Here is a 16,818-nt window from a genome sequence, read left to right as displayed (position 1 = left end):
GTTTAGAATAAGATTCAGTAGAAGCACAAAAAGTGTTAGAAGCTTCTATAAAGGAAACCTTTTAAAAGGCTTTCTATGGAAGGATTTGGGGGTTTTATTCAGGCTACTACCTAAATTAAAACGGGACGAATTACAGCTGTTTTACCCTTTTAATAAAGTCCAAGTCTATGTGTCGCAGACCATAAGGGATTTGGAAATGTTTGCAACCCTTTGAAAATCTCAGAGCTAAAAAAAAGGGTGTCTTTATTTACTATACAGGGGATCCACGCTGAGGGCACCTTATGCTAACCTTGCTAATTGTGCTAATCACTGAAATAAGATGCTAAAGACAGTTCAAAACCTTGTAACTGTAATAAAACAGATTTTGCTTTCTTATTATGCCTGCTCTCTTTTACACATCGCCTGATGTCACCACTGCTGTAAATAATACATTTTTAACCAGAGGACGGGTTTAGAAGACACCTAGATTTAATAATAATAAAATAGAAAAATTACTCAACAAACCAACAGCAATAAATTAGAGATGTCTTCCTTTCAAACATGAAGTGGGACATGTCTGTATGAATCTTGTGATGCATTTATTGGTTTCGAGATGTGCCAAACAAAGGAAATATATTATGTTTCACAATAAAGGAGATAGTTGGCTTTTCCGTTACCTCAAAAGTTATTTTTGGCATTCACAGTGAGTTTCGGCACGTCTGAGTTTTACAAAACAGAATACTTCGCTCTCAGACCGCAGGTCTGCTGGTGGTTCCTAGAGTCTCTAAAAGTAGAATGGGAGGCAGATCCTTTAGCTATCAGGCTCCTCTCCTGTGGAACCAACTCCCAGTTTTGGTCCGTGAGGCAGACACCCTGTCTACTTTTAAGACTAATCTTAAAACTTTCCCTTTTGACAAAGCTTATAGTTAGAGTGGCTCATGTTACCCTGAGCTACCTCTATAGTTATGCTGCTATAAGCTTAGGCTACTGGAGGACATCAAGGTCTATTGCACTCACTCTGCCAAGTTCTAATGTCCTCCAATTGATATTGTTTGTTGTTATTTCAACTTTCAGCTGTTTGTTCTCGCTGTCTTTTTCCCTTCATAGAACATCTGGTCTGCCGTTCTGTTAGCTGTGGCAACATCTGGGTTCTCGGTCTTCTCTAACCTCCAGTCATAGATTGGCAGATGGCCATTCACACTGAGCCTGGTTCTGATGTTAAAGGGGAGTTTTCCTCTCCACTGTCGCTTCATGCATGCTCAGTATGAGGGATTGCTGCAAAGCCATCAACAAAGCAGACGACTGTCCACTGTGGCTCTACGCTCTTTTAGGAGGAGTGAATGCTGCTTGTCAAGACTTGATACAACCTGCTGGGTTTCCTTAGAGAGGAAACTTTTTGACCAATCTGTCTGGATGTTTTGATTGAATTTGACTTTGTAAAGTGCCTCGAGATGACATGTGTTGTGAATTGGTACTATATAAATAAAATTGGTGCTATATAAATAAAAATCAGCGACCAAATCTCATAATAGTGCATCCCCAGTAAATATGGCCTCAAAACGCAGCTGAGGGTGAGATTTCTGTGGCTTTTGCTTTCCCATGAATGTGGCAAAGAAATGCTTATTTCCGGCTCCGACTCTGTTTGTCAGTTTGTTGGACGGTCTCGCGGAGGCAAAGATCCAGAGGTCATTCGCTCGATCAGTGGGCATCACTCAGCTCCTTCCTCTCGCTCATTCAGAGTTGAAGTGATTCCCAGAGAACCACGGCTGTGAGCTCAACCCACTGAGTGCACATTGCACCATAACTTCCCATTGCAAACAACTGCAGGAAGAGCAGAAATCCAGGCTGATGTGAAATTACAACACACAGTTTAGCTGACAGGACATGTTTTACCCCCCGGCAAACTATCAGTCTCTATCCGTTAAACTCAGATTTCAACTAGCACCACTCAAGCTGCAACACTGCTTAGATTATCCACATTAATTTGACAGTACTTAAAATGAAGAATTAAGGAGTATAGTTCATCAAATCACTGTTCCTGACTAAATAATTATAATCATTAGGAGATTTATTCATGTTACCCTTTAGATTACTTACAGCAAGGGTGTCAAACTCATTTCTATATGGGGCCACTTTGGCGTCATTAAGTCATTCAAAGGGCCGGTTGCACGTGTATAGACGATACTTTTCATTTCATAATTTCATTCCAGTTCACATAGTAGTATAAAAAATGCACAGTAACATAAAAGTAGCACCATTAGACCCAGTTTATACAGTTTATCTGCAAAAAAAGTTGATATTGGGGTGAGTTACACTTACAGAAGGGACAGTTTTAGCCACTTTATACACTTTAAAAGGATATAAGTCTCTACTTTAGGACATGGGATGCCTTTTTTTTTGCCTCTTGAGGGCCGGATAATTTATCTTGACGGGCCGGATTCGGCCCACGGGCCTTGAGTTTGACACCTGTGACTTACAGGGTCAAATAAAATTGTGTGGCATGGTTATCCATACCCCTTTCAGTTTTTCCACCTACTTTCTCACAATATTTGGCAACTATTAGAAGAAAGTTATTCTTTCTTCTTGTCAGCGAAGGCCATGTTTGTGGCCCTTATGGCCAGAACAATTCAATTGTTGAAACAAAGCGACAAGAAGTCATGCATGTAGGGGGCTGCGCACCACGAAGGGGAGCAACATTAGGCTGTAGAAGTGCAAAGGTGGCAGAGATCAGGACCTGCCACCGTGATTACAGGTAAAAATTAAAATGTACTTCATCGTATTTACTCAGGAGGGTTAAATACCACACTGTAAATAAAAAATGTCCCTTTATTCCACTTCACTAATAAGCACAGGGGTCACCAACATGTGGCGCCCACGAGGCTGTTCTAAAAAAAAAAAAAAGCCCAATCCACCAGTGAGCTGCATCTAAAACTTAATTTTATTCCGTTACTCTTCCTGTTTATTGACACTTGCATTTATACAGATTTAAAAAACGACAATATTAATAACAAAGCCTGAAAAATATGTTTATTTTACATAAAGTTAAGGTGAAGTCTGACTCTTCTATATCAAAGGTCAGTACTGGTAGCCCTTCGTACGACACAACACCAATGAAGTGTCTCTCAGTTTCAAAAAGGCTTGTGATCCCTGTCTATTACATAAAGAGCGTCTACTCTAAGCATTATTAAGCATTGGGCTCCTCCTTACTGCTCCTCCTCGGTACTGCCTACCTGGTGGAGAGTTGTTTCTTCTGATACCTGCTTAAAAGAAATGAAGCAAAGATGTGCACTATATAGCCCCTACAAAAGCTCTACGGCTTATTAACTTCTGGTAGTGAATGGAAATACTAGTTGCTTTTTGCACAGAAAGCATTAAAATCTTGTCATTCATGCAGCTGAAGAAGAATTGTTTGTTGTCCAAAAGAATAAACACATGAATTTTAAATCCTTGCACACAGCATCTTTACCAGCACTAATTATTTAATTGATGCATAAAACAAAGCTTAAAATCCCCCAGTGCTTTGGTCTGAGAGCAGTCAGATGGTCTTTGTTGCAACAGAGACTTTTATGAAAAATGGGTGAGCAAAAGAGAAAGGGGAGGAAAACAACAGAAATGGATATTTCCTTGTATGTTTTGTCTCTGTGGACAAACAGGCGCCTTCAAAAAGGCTCTTTAGCAAGTCTATGTCAGAGCCTAAACCACTCCAGCTCTAATGAAGCTGCTTCCCTGAAGCACTCCTGACTATTATCGGCCATTTTGACATCTGCCAAAACTGAGAGACAAATTATGCTTCGTGAAGCTCGACTGTCACCATATATGGTCAAGAGTATTTGCTTCATGAGGTAGGAATCTGTCTAGAGCTGGTGATCATTCACAAATATCACGGTTTTAAAAAAAACCCTCACTGAAATTAAGTATTTTCTGAAAATATGATAAAATAGAAACAACCTTTATTGTTCCTCAGTATGGAAATTCACATTTCTCAGCAGCAAAGCAAAAAATAAATGGAAGCATTCAGACGCACACAAAGGCAAAAGCATAAAAGAAAACAAAAAAAATAATATGAGAATTGTAGTAAGGGTAAATTTTCAACATAGGAAAATATACTGAACAGTTTTTAATTGTTTAAAGATAGCATAATCACAAAAATGAAAGAAGTGTACTACTGAGAAAGGTGATTCTAAGAAATATGTAAGTATATTTATGCCTGAAAAACACCAACAGATTCTTTACAGGAATAACAAAGAGTGTGCAGAGATGATAAAAACACATTGAATTCTTGAGAGCAGTGATGGTTATAAAGTCTAACAGCTGCTGGGGGGAAGGATCTGCGATAACGCTTCTTTGTGCATTTAGGATGCAGCAGTCTGTCACTAAAGGACAAGCAGTGACAGATATACTGAATTTAATTTAGATTTTTATTTGCATTAATGAACTGACTAAATCTTGAAGTATCAGTGATGTTATTTGGGGATCTTTCTTTGTGTGATTATGCTGGTGCTGGTCAATTTTGTTTTTGTGTCTAATCTGTTCCTGATTTCTGTTAAGGTTTAGACTGCATCACAAAGTCATCTATCTATCCATCCATCCATTCATTCATGTTCTTGCAGAGTCGCTGGGGTGGGGCACTCTCTGCGTGCATCACAGCACAACAACCATGTACACACACACGACTTAACAGCCATGTTTTCTCTTTTAGAAAATAATCGACACATACACTGGGATCGGACAATAATTCAAAACCAATATCTATCAATCGATAGACGCGTGTGTGATTTACAAAAAAAAGGATCACTAAAAAGTTCAATAGAACAACAGTTTTCCTTCCTTTTGCATTCTAGCCTATCATGTAGGTTAATATTACAGTCACTACACCCTGCTAACCAATCACAAATCACCCAGGAACGCTCCGTCACCAAGCTCCGTCACCTTCAAAGAGTTCAGAGAGCATGCGTTCTTTTGGTAAAAGAAATGTTACCAAAAATTTGCAGTTTTGGTAAAAAGTTGGTTGAATTCAGTGTTTGTGTGTTCTTTATCTAAAAATAAGTCATTAAGCAACAGCATAAAATAGCCAGGGCTGCACTTACAATATATTTTTTGATAATTATCGATATCGATCAATATGATTTCTATTTTATCGGTATGCATTTTTTCTGTATCACCCATTCCTAACATACACAGAATAAACCCATTGTGAGCATTTTACTTGTTATTTACTGAGTTTTTCCTTATATTTAACAAAATGTTGAAGTTAACTGCTTGCACACCTCACAAAGCACCTCCATGAAAGGGAACACCCAGCAGCATACTGAAACATCTTTGGCCAAGAACTTGAGTGGGAATAAAATACTCTTCATATATAGCTGGTGCAAGTAAATAATAGAAAGCACTGCATGTGACCTACTTAAGTACTTTAGTGAACATTTGAATGAGTGAGGGAGAAAACCCCCATTATAAAGAAATTTATGAAATCCAGAAATCCCCTTTAAATAAATTAGTTTGAGATGGAGAACTATGGTAGTTTTAGGGATTAATACATTAATATCTTTTCTCTCTCATATTGCATCAGTTAGATTACATAATTAAGCTCCTCATGAATTTTGTGGCAAATACCTCCAGAAACATGCAAAACAGGGGAACCTAAATTCAGCTAACGATACGTTCAGATCAGTGTACTTAATTTTACAGAAGCGTCAAGAAACCTTCTGAAGACGAGTTTGTTGCTTATATTTATTGCTCATTTATTGCTGTTTATTGCCCACTGTGGGAAGTGGCTACTTGTGCTTTTGCATGCTGAGCTGAAAACTAATATCTGAGCATTCAGGCCAGATTTTGACTCTGGATGTGAACGCTGGCTGAAATCTGTCCCCTCATGTCTGAATCAGCCGGGACGCATGCTGACAGCGGATCTGAAACAGAGTCATAGTTACTAACCTCTAAAAATACTGCTGAGAAAAATCAAACTCAGACACCTTAAAGCCAGCTATTGTTTTTAAAGCTACTCAACATGTTTACAGCAATTTGATAATGATCATAATGACGATCACAGAATGAGAACGAAGGCCGGAGATAAAATAAAGAGAAGATATAGGCAGAGTTTGAGTGGATTCTTTTCTTTTATTCATGGGCGAATATAAAGCAACACATGAAGTAATTCTATATATGAATAAAGAATGTTGTAATTGATGCTTTACTTTTGTTTTTCTTGAGACATTTTGAAATGTCTTCAGACATTTATTCAGTAATCCAGGCTTCCTGTGATATTTCCGAGGTCCGTTTATATTACCTACTTCTCAAAATGAGAACGACAAAAATTAAATTCATCTTGTTAATCTGTTTTACTCAAGAACGAACATGATTATCTGGAAGTGATGAATAAAATATGCTTTTTTTAATTTACTATGTATGTTTTTATTTTATTTTTTACTTAATAAAGAGTTATAAAACAATCCTAATTCTTTCAGAAGATTATCTTCAACTTCTAAACCCCATTTCAAAATCCAGGCCGAAACAAGTAAGATTTTTCCCAGACGCTTGCTTTCTCGGTCAGCCTTCAGTCACTTTCTAAAAGCTTTCTTGAAACAGAGAGCCGAGGCTGCCCTGGGACTAAAACCGAGAGCACAAAATGAAAAAAGGATGCGAGGTCTTTCAGGTATAGCTCACAAACACACTCAGCTGGATAACTCACATTACATGTTTTTATTACACAAATTAAAGTACACACAGAGTAGCAGGCTGTAGGGACATAAACATACCATCAGTGTAGAGGAATGAGAATCTTACAGAGATGCCACAACACTGTGGGTTTCCTCAGGTTCATGTTTAGATGTTAAATGTTAACTAAAGCTTTACATTTAAAGATTCCCGACAGTGAAAATATTCCAGGTTATTCAGGGATATTCTAAGTTTTCTAAAGGTGTCCGTAAATGCTAACAAGCTGCTTCCCATTAATTGAAATAAAATTGAAACACAGACCATAGATCTGAAGTTTGTTTATTAAGAATAAGAATGGTATATTAAAGTGGATTTAATTACTTCAGCATAGATAAATTCTAGATTTTAAATTGTTTAAACATTACATGTAAGATTTAAGGGGAATTACTACATTTATGTTGTAAAAGTGCAAAGAATAATCTTTATTAGCTTTGTTTCTAACTAACTGTGACTTGAATTTTGAGTAAACTTTTAAAATGTCACAAAAAAGAAGAAAAAAACACAATTTGTTTCCATCTACTGGTTTGGAGTGAAATTACCAGGCTACGCAACGCGTAATTTTGTCAGAAGTTGACGTAACGCATGACATAATAAACAATGAGTAGGGGCTGTAAACTAGCATGGACCAAACATCTGAGAAAAATGGTGAGATGTTTTTCAGGAATGCGTTGCTATCGGGCAAGTGGTAATTGTTCTGTCATCTCAACTATTACTGGAAACGTTACAAGGACACCTTCAGCCATGTTTCGTGCGTTACGGGAATATCCGGGAAGACGCCCACAGCAGGAACAGCTGATCAGTCATGTGAGGTAAACGTTTGCTACGTCAGAACTTATCCGAAAAAATGTGTTTCCATCTCTTGTTTTGTGCATCGATTCTTTTTCGGAAAAGCCGAAAACCATCTCAAGCAAGTGTAAAAACTTTTTTGTGAAACTGATGAAGCTATTTCGAATTTTGCCATTTCCATCAACCTTTCCTAATGCGACAAAAACGAGGATGGAAACACAGCCATTATTGTGTTAACATACCATATTTTTTGGACAATAAATCACTCTGGAATATAAGTTACATTGGTCAAGAAAATACATCATAACAGTAAAAAAAACTATATAAGTCACACCAGACTACAAGTCGCATTTATTTTCACAAAATCAAAGACTAAAAACTGACATTTATTCTGGTAAGGTAACTTCAATTACACAGCTGCATCCACAACAGGCAGAATAACATGGGAAATGGTAAATTACCATAACTAGCCAGTAACTGCAACTAGCAAGTTAGTTAGTTTCAGGGTAATGGCCCGTTAGGCTGAAAGTTGGCAAAATGACACTGAAATTAGACCTTGAGCATAACAGCGCTACGTGCTAAGCTAACAGTACGACACGAATGTTTGAGAGCAACATAAAAAGGTCAGTAAAGCTCTTGAACGTTCATCAGCAAAGTTGTAAACCTCCCAGACAACATAAGCTAACGCTAGCTGTTATTAGCTTCTTGGATATTCCAATCAAGGTTCTGTCGCGGTCTGGGTTCTCCCTTCGAGCTACACCACGCAACGCTCCGCTGCGTGAATGCACACCGAAACAACAAAACAACATACAAACACTTGCTCAGTCTTTGTTGTCTATAAGTTAATGTTTCAATTATCTTTTAAGTGGAACAAGACTAGCATTTTGTTTTCACAAGCCCAGAGCACCCTCTTGCGGCTCTAGACAGTAATGTTGTCCTTGGTTCATGTTGGTCAGTATGAATTATCACGTTATATTTTTGATATACGTCGCAGGATCAGCCAAACTACGAAAGAAAGTGACACTTCAAATCTGAAATATACAGTAGTAACAATCTGATGCTACTGCTAGTGGAATAATTTCTGTTTGTTCCTTTGTCGTCTTGTTATTGAAAAGTGCTATATAAATAAACTTGCCTTCTCAAATACAACTTTTCTTGCAAGTTACATGCTATGGTAGGTTTGTTCCTGAACATTTTAACTAAAATGGTTTAATCTAAAGGGTGCATTGGAAAAGATAAAGCTGGGCAACAGTAAGGTTTGGAACGATCTTTTCAAAGCCCCATTCTCAACCTTTTCAAAAATTATGGACAATCTTTAAATCTGTGTCCATCCGGTAAAAACATATTTAATTTTTCTTTGGGATTTATAAAGTATTTTTGAATTTGGATTGAACTGAAACCAACATGACTAAACCAACTTTAGCAATTCTGCCGAGATGAGGGTCAAAAAGCAAATTGGATTCATACCAGAAGCTCACAAGTTGATGACTAACATTTATAATATTTGGCTCCTTTAATATGAAACCAAGAATGTCTGGTTCTGCCCAAATCAAACCAAACATCGCCTTTTAAATCCTATGTTTTTCAGTCCACATAAACCTTACAATTATTCTCTAAGCTACTTTCCTGGCAACAATTCCTGAGACAGCACTGAGATTTTCACGCAAACAACAGAGTTACTGTTTTCACGCATCACACACAAGACTTATCACGTGAATCGGTGAGCTGGAGAGATTTGGGTTTAGTGGGGGACCTTTTTGAATCTTTAGGAACAACCCATAAATACCAGCTAAATCTTATGGATATCACACTAGAAAGGGGTCTAATAGTGGGCAGATATAACTTTGGGTTAACAAAAATCATCACTTCTCACAATCAACCTCACATAAAAAAGGAGCTGCATTCGGGGGTGGGGGGGGGGCTGCATAAAATCCCATTCAATATCCCACCCAACCCCCTGAGATGCGGCTGTCCCTGCTCAGCAGCTGGTCCTCACTGGGGTCCCATCTGTGGCAGCGAGGGTGGGAGTCGGCGCGTTTTAAGACAGAGGAAGGAGGAAAGGGGGTGAACAGAGAGTTGGTGAAAGAGAATCTGAAAGTAACACAGATTTACTGATACAGGTGCAGCCAAATACTAAAAGAGAATAGCTGCAAGCTATGGGACTTTGTTAAAGACCAACTTACAGGGCTTTCTGACCATGAGAGCCGGATCCCCTGTTCACCCCACCCTGCAACTTAAACTTTTCTAGAACCGTCTTTTACTCTGGCCGTTTCACAAATCAAGAATTTTTATTGTGATTGTGTGACCATAGTGAAATTTTGGTGAAACGTCGTCCCCGGTTGCACAAAGAATCACACATAACACACAGACACAAACAAGACATATTGTCGAAATAGTTGAAGGCACCGACAACAGAAGCTAAAAGCGTGCAAGCAGTTGTTACCGTCTGATAGATTTAAATGTTCGAGTCAAAGAGACAGACACCAGTCACTTTGCAGAATGATGCAGGTTATTGTGCAAGCTCTCGGTTTACCGGTCCGTCTACACTCCCACCCTCACCTATGGTCATGAGGTTTGGGTCATGACTGAAAGAATGAGATCTCAGATACAAGAGACCAAAATGAGCTTCCTCTGGAGGGTAGCCGGGCTCTGCCTCAGAGACAGGGTGAGGAGCTCTGTTGTCCGGGGAGAACTCAAAGTAGAGCCACCGCTTCTCTGCATCGAAAGGAGCTGGTTGAGTGCCCCCTGGACACCTCCCTTTGGGGGATTTCTAGGAGCATCTCTCTGGGAGGGTAACCTGACGCCGCCAGATAGATTTGCTCCGCATATCCATCTGGAAACCTTCCGTTGAAGTAATTTTGGGAAGGGGCGAAAATACTGGTTAGCTGATTGGCCTATGTTGGTGATAGACGGGCCAAATAAACCAATCAGATCAACGAAGCATATGACGTACTCGTCAACATGCTTTGTCGTCGCTCTGTTACGAGCGACGACGAAAACACAACCACAAGCCAAGCTACTCTTGCTGCTACAGGTAAAGGCTTATTGGCTCAGCAAAGAAATACTCTGTAATTCCGATAAAACTTGCTCGATAGCCACGCTAACGCTAGTTTCATCGGCTGAAGCCGCCATGTTCTTTAGACTGAACTGTCGCGCTTCTGGTTGCGTCACACCTCAACCCGCCTCAAAGCCAACGCTGATTGGACGTTCGTTTGGTGAACGGCTCCAAATTTTCTTTAACGGAGAGTAGCCAGACTGATCTGCGAGTGAAACCTTGAAAGCTCGCGAGATCAGGATGGTCTCACGAGGCTACTGGGAGGGGACCCTGGGGAAGACCTAGAACCCACTGGAGGGACTACATACCCCGTCTGGCCTGGGAACGTCTTTTTTTGGGTCTCCACAGAATCAGCTGGAGGATGTTGCTGGGGAGGGTTTCTCTCCTGGATCTGTTGCCCCCACAACCCGATCTCAGATGAGCGGAAAATGATGGATGGATGGATGGATGGATGGATGGATGGATGGATGGATGGATGGATGGATGGATGGATGGATGGATGGATTTCTGTTGAAATCAAAGCTCCTTCTGGGAAACGATGATTTTTTTTAAATTATATTATTTAGTTAGTTTTCTCTTGAAATTCAAAATAAAATTGTTCCTTCTTCATGTGGAACATAGTCACACCTTTACTTACTGCTGAGCAAAACTAAACAAAATGTCCCATAAATAAAACATCCAACATATACGTAGAGTTAAATAATCACAGCTGAACTTGCTTTTATAGATCAGCATGAAAGTAAAACTGAAAAATTGATTTTTTTTAATAAATAAATATAAATTAAAGAAACTGAGCATTTTTTGGTCTCAAATCTCACATGATCACCTGACATCTGCCCACACAACCACCACACTTTGTGGGATGAAAATGGATTTGAAAAAAATAAATAAAAAGACTGTTTCCTGGCAACGCTTTCTGACAGCGAGTGAAGTGATGGGAAGGTTCAGAGTTGGAGTGGGGGGGGGGTGGTCTTGTGGGAACGATGATCCTGGATCGATCATCTGCCAGGATTCATTCAGTAGCTAATACCTCAGTCACATGCAGCAGGTTTATCCAAATGTCCACCTCTGTCTCTTCCTCTTTTCCTGCAGCCTGAAATGTTTTGATTGTGAGATCTTTTTTTTTTCTTAAAAATCCCTGTCGAGATCAGATCTAGTAGGGTGGTGTAGTGTTCAGATGTGCCGTCATCAACTCAAATGCCCTTCATTGTTCTTTTTTTTTTTTTTTTTTGGTTCTACATTCATACCTCTTTATCAGACACTAAATAAATATGTAAATGTGAATCCACCTTTAAACAAATATGAACTTCTGTCTTCAAATATGTACAGATGTGCAATTGAAACCATATGTTTACATACACATATAAAGAATATAACTTTTTTCATGTCTGGCAATAAATTAAGTAAAATTAAGCTCCAGCTTATGCAACCCTGCCTCCATCCTACCATCACCCAGGACCAAGGTACCAAGATGCTTGAACACCGCTGTTTTGTCAGCAATTCACTCTTTTTCTGGTCTCAGTCTCAGAGGACCCGACCCTCATTTTGGCCGTTTCACCCTCAGCTGTGAACCGCTGAAGGTCGTGACTTGAAGACAAGAACAGAATCACACCATCTGCATAAAGCAAAGACGGGGACTGTGAGATTCCCAAACAAGATACATGCTCTCCACCACTATATCTTTTGACACAGGCCTTGAATTAGAGAAACCGGTCCAGCAAGCACTGAGAACAAGCTTAACGTCTTAACAGGACCCGAGGGCATCCCCAGCACTTCCACAACAACCAGCACAAAACGCAACAAGAATCATGATCATAATTCATCCAGATTCATAAAGCACATGTAGACCGAACAACCACACTGCAGTGACCCCCTTCTTCAATTCTAACAAGGGAAAGAATCTGGTTCACAGTTCAATACCCAAGGTTAAACTGAGAATAGGATCACCATCCATTGCTGTAGCACAGAATACAATGATGTTAAAAAGTTATTTTTTTGGGTCAAATTTACCTGTTTAATCAAATAAATTTTGACAACATAATCTGAGTAAATACAAAATGCAGTTTGCTTATGGTGATTTAATTCACGAAGGAGAAAAAACATCTACCAACCTATCTACATTGTCTCATTTCATTTCCGATACAATACCCAGAGCAGTAAAATCAATTAGATGATTTAAACAGAACAGAACCTTTAAGATGAGATGAAGTTGGCTAATATATATATATATATATATATATATATATATAACCCAGCACATTATGTCCCAATCTAAATCACTTCAAGTACAGATGAAAACAAAGTAATGGGCATCTGTGTTGCTGGAACATTTTTTTTAGGACTTGGAAGGACAGGAAACGCCAATGGGGTGAAGAACCCTGAACAACATCTGAAGCTCTGCAGGCCTTAACTGAATCAGTCAGGGTTCATGATTCAAGAATAAAAAAAGAAACTGGCAAAATTCTAATTGAAAACCACTGCTGACCAAAAATAAGATATAGACCCATCTGGTATCAAAACACATCTTGATAATCTGCAAACCTTTTGGGGAAATATTCTGTGGGCAAAAGTGGAACTCTATGGAAGGTGTTCACTCAGTTACTTCTGGCCAAAAACTCGCACAGCATTTCAGAAAGAAAGAAAAAAACTCATCCTTAGAGTGAAACACGGTGGTGGCTGTGTGATGGTCTGGTGCGTTGCTGCTTCAGCACCTGGACGGCATGCAGTAACTGATACAGCCACCAATTCTCATCCAGTTCTAGAAGAAGGACATCTAACCATGAGGGTATGACCTTGAGCTCAAGCTCTCTTGGGTTAAACATGTCTGAATAACTAATAAAAAATCTAAATGAAAGTGTCATACTCAAGTAACACTGAACTGCAGGTAAAACTGATGCAGAGGAGTGAAGTGAAACGATATTTAATAATAGCAACAAAAAAAATGATTGAAAACCTACTACTCAACATTGGATGAAAAGGACGTGGATCAAGGGCGGAGGAACTGGTCAACATCTGGACGCGACAGGCATGATAACGGGAGGAACCGGTGGAGAACAATGAGAATCAGAGGGATTAAACACAGGGGGAGTGTAGGGAAAACAGATATGAGCAATCGGGTGAAGATGTAAAACAGCTGAAGAAGATGAAGGCAAAGGGGTCTGAGGGGACTCAGATTAATCAAATTTATTTGATTAATCAAATTAATTTTGACAACATAATCTGAGTAAATACAAAATGCAGTTTGCTAATGGTGATTTAATTCACGAAGGAGAAAAAAACATCTACCAATCTGACTATCAGCAAAATATAAAGACCCCCTCTACATTGTCTCGTTTCAATTCCGATACAACACCCAGAGCAGTAAAATCAATGAGATGATTTAAACAGAACCTTTAAGATGAGATGAAGTTGGCTAAAATATCAACAATAAAAAAGCAGCACATTATGTCCCAATCTAAATCACTTCAAGTACAGATGAAAACAAAGTAATGGGCATCTGTGTTGCTGGAACATTTTTTTTTAGGACTTGGAAGGACAGGAAACCCCAATGGGGTGAAGAACCCAGAACAACATCTGAAGCTCTGCAGGCCTCAACTGAATCAGTCAGGGTTCATGATTCAAGAATAAAAAAGAAACTGGCAAAATTTTAATTGAAAACCATTGCTGACCAAAAATAAGATATAGACCCATCTGGTATCAAAACACATCTTGATAATTGAAGAAGATAAAGGCAAAGGGGGCTGAAGGGAGGAGAGTAATGAACACAAGAGCTGATACACACAGAGACACTGGGAAAAATCCAACAGATATAATCTAAAATGTGCAAAGAACAGAGGGATGATTTATGACCCTAACCCACAAAAGAATAAACTAAAATGGCAACAACTACAGAACACAAACCACAGGAAAATGAAGAAAACAGAGACACGAAAGACATTCAAACAAACCAAGGATCACCACAGAAGGTTTTGGTTTGGCCTAGACAAAGTCTGGACTTTAATCTGATTCACACCTAAAACCCATCCAGCTGTCTGAATTAATATGATTTTTAAAGAAACGTGTGGGTCAAATACTGTCTACAGCAATCTAAAAGACAGACTGATGCTAATTGCTTAATGGCGGAAGTTAAAAATTGGTAGGTTTAGGGAACAATAGAGCCAAGATGTTTTGGATAGAGTTAAACGATACCATCGTTTTGAAGACTGTATTTTATATTAACTCAGATTACATTTGCTTGATATTAAAATTCAGTCGATGATCCAAAACATTTACATGTGCCGCAAAAAAAAAGAACCAAAATCACAGTTAGGAGGTAAAGACGCATCACACCACTGCAAATGTATTCAGAATGATTAATTATCATTCAAGCGAATAGATTATTCCAGTGTCAAGGCTTCCTGGAGATAATTTCTGCACCCAGCTCGTCATGTAGAAAAAGCAGGAGGAAGAGGAGGGTGGGGGGAGGGAGGAGAGGCGCCTGGGGTCATCAGAGACCCGACCTCCCCTGGAGGCTCATGTGGCGGCTGCGTTTCTCCACTGAACAATGGCCAGGAAAGGATCACTAAATACGGCAAGCAGCTAATAATGAGCTGCTGACGTAATGTCTAAAAAAAAATCAGGTCAGTTCATCGGGGGACCCTCTGCCCAATAATCGTTCATAATTGTGGAGTTAGGAGGAGGATGGAGAGGATGGCGGAGGAGGAGGATGCTGCGGTGTGGGTACCATGTTGGCTGCTCGCCACGGGAGGCACAGACCGACCTGCTCCACATAGGCGTCTAAAAATGAAGCGTGAGTGCGCGGATCCGCCTGCGCCGGCATGGCTGCCCTCTCTCTCTCACACACACACACATACACACAAATGCGCTCAGATCTAGGGTTATAGTCCCCGACAATCTCCCCCAGTAAACGTGCTTTAATTAACAATAAATGAATAAAAACGCATTAAATGGTCCTCCTACCTCCGCGCTGTCCTCTGTCGGCCGTCAGAGGATGGATGAGGAGGCGCAGGTGCAGGGATGCGGAGCGACGCCCAGAGAGACACAAACACGAAGCAATATCAGCGCATCGCCCCTCCATCTCATCAGACTGCAAATATGTACAGATAAAAAATAAAAAACATACACACTCACCTGTTTTAACCGGAATCCGGCTTTTGTACCTGATGTTGCTCGTCATGTTTGACCCGCTTTTCCTCCCTCGATTTCCTCTGGAGCGGCGGCTCAGCCTCGCCTCCAAAAGCCCGGAGAGACAGCAGGAGGGCGGGCAGAGCTGGCAGCAGAAAACTCCTCCTTCCACGGAGAAGCCGCGGCTCAGCACATTTATGCTTCGTTAAATAAATATCCGTAGACCCCCATTTTTAAATAACATTGGAAAATACGTTAAATAAACCAAAAATCATTAAATCGAGAATTGAATAAATAAAAGTGGAAATAATTCAGAAACATGTAATGTAGACTTGTACGCATGGTTATTTGTTTTTAGTATTCGTGTAATTAAATCACAGTCATGTGTTGCTACAAATATTGAATTTATTTTCACCTGTCAGTTTTACACCTCATGGTCAGCGGGGAGGGGCTGACACCGATATGGACAATGTGATTGGTCCGCAGTCAGAGTTGCTGTCACTGTTAGCCAATCAGTTGTTAGATTTCTACATGGACAAAATATTCACCAGTGGAACGGATCAAATTTTGAAATAATTTGAGCAGAAGTGATAAAAATATATGAAATAGGGATCCAATTGAAGTGGTATTCCAAATTTATTTATTTTGAAATGAAGACATTGTATATTCAATTGAATTTTAGTTTTATAGCACCGATTCACACATCATGTCATCTCAAGGCACTTTACAAAGTCAAATTCAATCACATCATCATATTTGTAGATAGATAGATAGAAACCCAGAGAACATAATCTTGCTAAATTTGCATCAAAATCACCAAGGTTATATTAAAATTTAAAAAAACTAAACTAAGGGCAAAGAAAAAGTACTGATATTTGTGTATTTAATGAATTTCCAATTTTAGATGTATGTTTTTTATAAATTTTAAGAATTTGTAAGTTTATTTAAATTACATATGAAAACATTTTTTCCTCCCCCTTCCAGAGGATCACACTTGCAGCCAACAAACAGGAAGGAGATCCTACAGGAGGGAAATGCAGCCTCACTGATAGATCAGACAAAACAAAAACATCCCACATCAGGAAATCATCTAAACGCTTTGATTAAGCTCTAACGAAGACTTCCTAGAGTGTATCTGTGAAAAAAAGAAACGTCAAAAA

General features: G+C 39.4%; 1 protein-coding gene across 1 annotated transcript in view; it reads right to left on the bottom strand.

The window, feature by feature from the left end:
• Positions 1–15,800, bottom strand: part of sept5a (septin 5a) — a 36,232-nt gene extending 20,432 nt beyond the window's left edge. Inside the window, exons 1-2 of the mRNA XM_012856667.3 lie at positions 15,665–15,800; positions 15,494–15,507 (exon numbers count right to left, since the gene is read on the bottom strand). Of these exons, the coding sequence (XP_012712121.1) occupies positions 15,494–15,507; positions 15,665–15,710 (60 nt within the window). The 5' untranslated portion in view covers positions 15,711–15,800. The remainder of the gene's footprint in view (positions 1–15,493; positions 15,508–15,664) is intronic.
• Between the last annotated feature and the right edge of the window lie 1,018 nt (positions 15,801–16,818).

The sequence above is a fragment of the Fundulus heteroclitus genome, chromosome 12 (genome assembly GCF_011125445.2).
Source record: "Fundulus heteroclitus isolate FHET01 chromosome 12, MU-UCD_Fhet_4.1, whole genome shotgun sequence".
In the NCBI taxonomy this organism is placed as follows: Eukaryota; Metazoa; Chordata; class Actinopteri; order Cyprinodontiformes; family Fundulidae; genus Fundulus; species Fundulus heteroclitus.
Note: the sequence above shows the minus strand (reverse complement) of the source record. Positions and strands in the feature narration are given on the sequence as shown.